Here is a 6,092-nt window from a genome sequence, read left to right as displayed (position 1 = left end):
ACAGGGTTTATAGTCTTAGTACGCCTCTTACTGGACTATATGAGTCACACATCGGAGATAATGTCAGTGGAATTCTTAGCACCCTGCGGCCAACATTTACTGAGTGCTTACAATGTGCCAGTCGCTGAGCTAAAGGTTTTATGCTGTTACTCTTTTTAAAAAATTGATTCTAGAGAGAGGAGTAGGGAGAAGAGAGGGAGAGAAATATCCATGTGAGAGACAAACGTCCTTTAGTTGCCTCTTGCATGCCCCCGCAAGTGGGGAGGGGCGGGGTTGGACCAAACAGCAACCCAGGTATGAGGTCTGTGCTGAGACTGGAATGGAACCCGGCGACCTTTCGGGTGGCTGGACAACGTCCAACCAACTGAACCAAACTGGCCAGGCTATGCCGTTACCTTTGAAAGAACGCACAGGGCCCAACCAGCAAGGTGCTAGTCTCTGCAAGCCCGAGTGGGGACCGGGTAAAAATAACCTCCCACCCCGCTCGGGGCGGCGCCCCAGCGCCCCGGCGGTCCGGCGGGCAGCTGGGAGGGAAGGGGGCGGTGCGCAGGTGGGGCGGGGCCGCGCGGGGCTGCGGTTCCGGGATCCGGGTCCCCAGCTGCGCCGCCGCCTCGGGGCGCGCCGAGCGCTAGCAGTCGCTGGTGGGCGCATGTGGGGGCGCGCGGCGTGGCGGCGCTGCCCACGGGGGCTGCGGCGCGGCCGGGAGGCGCTGCTTGTGCTGGTGGCGTTGCTGGCCCTGGTCGGGCTGCGCTCGGTGCTGCGGGCGCATCGCGGGGCCAGGGTGGTGGAGCCGGGACTCCCACGAACCCCGCGCTCCGGCCGGCGCGACCCGGTTCTGCCACGGCCACCGGTGCCCGAGGACGCTCTGGGCGCGCGGGGCGAGGCGGTGCGACTGCAGCTGGAGGGCGAGGAGCTGAAGCTGCAAGAGGAGAGCGTGCGGCTGCATCAGATCAACACCTACCTTAGCGACCGCATCTCGCTGCACCGCCGCCTGCCGGAGCGCTGGAACCCGCTGTGAGTCCTCAGGTGGCGGGAGGAACCCTGCCCAGGGAGTCCCAAGGCCTCTGCTTTTGCATCTGTGAAGTGGTGAGGTGTCAAAATATCTGGGGATTGTGCGTCTTATTGAGTCTTTCTCGGGAGTTGGCAGTGAAAGGGTTATATGGGTGAGGGGCACAGGAAAGTTTTTAAAAAAGAAAATAGAAAAATGTCAGAAATTGAGAAATCTGTTCCTAGGTGGTCTCTTGGCTCCCTACTCGTTGAGAAGGGCTGCCATTTGGTCCTGGAAAGTGGGAGTCTGGGCTAAGTAGACAGGTTTAAGATGAGACCCGTTTTGGGGACCCCTTCTGGCTCCCACAGCACCCTTAGTCCGGCTCTGCGTGGTATCGTCCGCTCCATTTACTTATGTGTGCACCTGTGTCCAAGAGTGACCCGGAGGGGTGTGCACCCTGGGCAGGTGAGGTGAAAGGTAGCTAGAAGGCCACGTCAGAAGCAGTAAGCCACCTTTTTTCTCACCTGAGCTTTGGGAGGCGGGAGGCAGGAAGGAGTGGCTGGTGGGAAGGGCTCCTTCTGGCTGTGGTCTAGCCCACTTCACTCCTGTGGGTGGTGCAGGCCCAGAGCCTGTGTGGTCAAACGCCTAGTTCCTGTTGGAGCTGCTGGCTGGGCTCGTTGTACACACTGCCCAAGTTTCAAGAAGGGAACAAGCTGGCAGGAGGATGACGGCCCTCTGGCCTTCTCTCTCCTTTCCTTCATTGGTGGGAATCTTCCATGTCCCTGTTTGAGCAAGCTCCTCCTTAAAGACCTTGAAGAAAAGAGGACTCCATAGAGGGGGTCTCTGGGAGCATCTAGTTGGGCAGCCTGCTGTGTGCACCAGGCACCTGCCTGCCATCCCTCCCTGGTCCTTGTCTTTCCTAATTTACAGGTGTGGAAACAGGCTCAGAGAGGACAGGTGACAGCTAGAGAGTGGTGGAACTTGGGGGACTATGATCCTCCTGGTCCCCTTGGCACTGTGCTGATTTCAAGATTTAAGGGACCTGCTCTGTGGATCCACAGCCAGAGAGCAAGAGTGTCTGCATGAGGTGGCCCTACATCTGCAAAGTTTGGATGGACTTGCCCCTACCTTGTTTTTTTGGATTTGCTCATCTCTAGCCTCGTGCTTTTGCCCGAAGCATTTTCCCTGTTAATCTTTTTGAGAAGTTTGTTTGCTGGGGTTGGTAGCAGTTCCCCTGAATTCAGCCAAAAGGCTGAATGCATGTTTATCTCCTTAAAACTCCAAGGGTGCTCACTGGGTGACAGTTGATGGGCAGCTTTCAGGTCAGACCCAGGGTTCAGGCCCAGCCCACGTGAGATAAAATTCAGGCTTTTTTGCTTGTAAGCTCTGGGACCTTAAGCCAGCTATCTAGCATCTGCGAGCCTGTTTCTTTATCTGCCAAATAAGGAATGAGTAGAAATAACACAACCCAGGAATGTAATAAAGCACCTAATACCTGGGAACACACTGCATATTCAATTCTTGTTAGTTTTTCTTGTCTTTCCTGTTGCTAACAATATACTCAGGAGGTCACTTTTTAGAGTTATCCAGGGATTGGTTGTAAAGTTTTTCTTTCCTGGGTTCCAACTTCTTTTATTATACCAGGTTGTGAAATCTCTTTCAAACACTGTGGATGACCTATGGGGCTTATGGTATCCCGTCTCCATGGTGACCCAGCTGCTCTGTGGCCTATCAGGATTTGCTTATAGATCCTGCTGTGGCATTGACCCTGGGGCATTAATCCAAACCCAGCGTGATAAGGAGTATGAATGCCTCCTGCCTTTAATTCCTGCAGCAAGGCCTGTTGGGTTATTCTTGCCTAGCTGGAGAGAAAGGCAAGTTTATCTGTGTCCGGCTCAGCCAGGCGAGGGCTTGAGGCAGAACTTCAGTGTGGCCAGTAGGGGCAGGGCTTTTCATGGAGACTCACTTTTATTATAGTATACACAGGGGTGGGGACCCTTTCAGGCTCTTGAGATTTAGCCTGAGGATTGGCAGATGATGAGTTCATGCTGGGGGTGGAAGGGATGGTCCCCTGGGAATCTACTTAATGAGCCCAGGGCTGTTGAAGGTCCTTGAACATCACAGCAGGAAAGGCCTGGAGGCAGCATCCAGTCTCAACTAGGAGAAAAAGCCTGGGGAATGTGCGGATGTGGGCAGAGCTGATCTAGAACCCAGATCTTTTATTCCCTCCTCCCTTTTAGGGTGGAGGCATTTTATTTATCTATTTTAATTAATGAAAACAATACATGTTCACTCTAGACGTTTTAGCACATGCAGAGAAGCAAAAAATAAGAACCACTACAGCAGGTCCTTGAATAGCGTCGTTTCATTGAAAGTTGTTATGTTCTATCAGTGATGAGATGCCACAGGAACTCAACTTCTATTTATATCGATTAACCTATGGTAAAATTGGTTTCATTATACATTGTTTCACTTAAAGTCAAAGGATCTATCGATGTGAAGTGAGGACTTGCTGTGCAGTGGATAAACCTGTTACCATGGGCGGGGAGTTGGGAACTGCCAAGGGACTATTTGGCTTGGCTCTTCCTGGCGTCTCCAAGCCTTGGTACCTTGTCTGCTGCCATGGACAGAGCCAGGCTGATAGAGAGACTTAGGAGAGCTGGTTCTAGTTTCTCAAGACGTGGTGTAGCCCCCAACCCTTCTGAGACTAGTACTTTGCAGGCCAGTGCATTAGAGCACAGCTTTACTTCTGTTAGCTGTAGAACTGAATCAGGGCGGGGGTGGGGGGAAGCTGATGAAGAATCCTCACACGGTGATACAGTAAGTACAGGGCTGGAAATACTCTTTAACAAACACCATCTCATTTGAGGCTAGGAGGGAACTTTCACGCTGAGGTGACAGCAGGCCAAAGCGGGGAGCCAGATAGCTGTGTTTGTGGCCTTTGGAGACATCTAAAAATACTGATGCCAAGGACCTTCCCCAGAACAAGTAAATAGAATTTCTGTGGGTAGAGCCTAGGCTAAGGCTGATGTCAGCTAGGGTTGAAAGCTGCTGGCTGAGAGCCTGAAGATTTCTCACTGGGAAGATCAAGGGTGGGAGCTTTTCAGGGTGTGGGAGAATACCAGAATCAGACAAAGTGCGGATTAAGTTCAGACCAAGTGCAGCTGAAGTTAGTGGTGACATTACAGTCAGTTGTGTAAGGTGTGTCACCAGTAAGAGGTTGTAACAATTTTGTACTAATATTTGCAAAAGGTTTTGGTTTTCATAGATCAGAGAAGCCTCAAGATAATCACTAAATGCCTCACTCATTTGAGTGAGTGAGAATAATCACTCATTTGCTTTCTGACTTGTGTGGCTGGAGATGGAGGCGGAGTGAGAGTGCGTTTCCAGGGGCACCTGGATGGGGGTGCCACCCACGTGAACACCAGCCATTCCCCGCCGTAGCGGAGGGGATGTGCAGCCCTGGTTAGGGGAGTGTGTAATTACACACAGGCATTTGCGTTTCTGAAAGGCTTGCTCTGGTGTTAGTCTCATTCACGCTGCAGTTGCTGATTGGTTGAAGTTCAGGGATCAGGACGAGCTGGGGTGGTAGTCTGGAGGTGGCCCTAAAGAGGTGGTTTTAGCAAAAGTGTTCGACGTCTTGCGTTAGGCAGGACTTCTCTTTCTGCGGAGAGGTAGCAGCTTGTCTGTCTGGTAACATTATCTTTGGAAAACGTACGTGGTGTGGAGATTAGAATGATGTTTCTTTTCTTCTCCAACAAGGCTGTAAACCACAAGATATTTTATTAACTCTCATCAGACTCGTCTCGTGGCTGTCCGCGCAGCATTCTTTCTTCGAATCAGTTTTTTAAGTTGAGAACATGTTTAGTTTTGTTCGTATTTTCATGATACCTGTTCTCACGCACTCCATGGCCTTCTGTGTTAGGTGTGTCTCTGGTGTTTTTTGAAACCCAGACCGATAGTCTTCGACTTTAGATAGTTGTGCTCATTTATATTTATTGTGCTTATTGATACTTTAGGATTTAATTACGCCATCTTATTTTATGCTTCTGTTTGTTTCTTTCTTAGTGACATTCTTTGGGTTGAAAGTGACTGAAAACCCAATAGAAACTGACTTATATACAAAAGAAAATATATTTACTTCTATCACAGAAAATTCTGCCGTGAGAGTTGGGTTTGATTATTTCAGGCCCTGGATTCAGGGATTCCACTGATGTCATCAGGAAGAGGTTGACTGGTGAGGCCTGGGCATTCGGCCTTCCCAGAGGGCCACGTGTATGTAAATATCCACGTGTGTGTGTCCACGTGTGTGTGTGTGTTTAACCCTGCACAAACCACACAGACGAGAGGTCTCTGAAAGAGACATCACAGCGCAGTAAGGTGAGAAAGGAGGAGGGAAGCTGGGCAGGTAAAACACACTAGTGGAGGTTGTGACCTCCCTGGCCTGTTCTATGAAGGATATGAATTTTCATTTTTTAAAGATATTTATGTGATAACCTGCATACAAAGATAAGAGAGGGAGGCATTTACTGCAGCCATTTCATTCACATCCATGGACTACACAGACATGTACTGTGCCAGCAGAGCTTAGGGTGGTCCCCGCCCAGCAGGGCATCGGGAAGGTTAAATAGGCAAAGTGCTCAGCACACTGCCTAGCATATAGTAGGCACCCATAAATGTTACTGCTATTGCCAGGTGCAGTACAGGCATGCTGAATGGCCAGAGGAAAACACAGTTCAGCCCCCGCCCTCTGGAAGCACAGGGATTATATGGGAGAGTTCCTGAAAGGGTGGCTGGCTACCAGTTAGTGGTCAGTTTGGCTCCGAGCTTTGTGTGGCGTCCCAGGCAGGAGTGGAGCCCTGAGTGGTGCAGAGCGAACCTCTTCTAATCGAAGGATGCACAGCTTTTTGTCAGTCAGGAAAACGGGAGAGTGTTTTTCGTGAAGACATTCCCGAAGGGGCCATCCAACAGTCGCAAAGGAGAATGCCTGGAAGGGATGTTTTAGAGAAAGAAGGAGAAACTCCCCGGCCAAGAAAGAAAGGAGAGGTCAGAATATTACCTTGTTGTTCAATGAAGGCATTTGCTGTGGGGAGCTAAAGAAATA

At 50.7% G+C, this 6,092-nt stretch overlaps 1 protein-coding gene across 1 annotated transcript in view; it reads left to right on the top strand.

The window, feature by feature from the left end:
- Positions 1-560: 560 nt before the first annotated feature.
- Positions 561-6,092, top strand: part of GALNT12 (polypeptide N-acetylgalactosaminyltransferase 12) — a 28,817-nt gene continuing 23,285 nt past the window's right edge. Inside the window, exon 1 of the mRNA XM_024559964.3 lies at positions 561-1,014. Coding sequence (XP_024415732.3) covers positions 650-1,014 — 365 coding nt within the window. The 5' untranslated portion in view covers positions 561-649. The remainder of the gene's footprint in view (positions 1,015-6,092) is intronic.

The sequence above is a fragment of the Desmodus rotundus genome, chromosome 1 (assembly GCF_022682495.2).
Source record: "Desmodus rotundus isolate HL8 chromosome 1, HLdesRot8A.1, whole genome shotgun sequence".
Lineage (NCBI taxonomy): Eukaryota > Metazoa > Chordata > Mammalia > Chiroptera > Phyllostomidae > Desmodus > Desmodus rotundus.
Note: the sequence above shows the minus strand (reverse complement) of the source record. Positions and strands in the feature narration are given on the sequence as shown.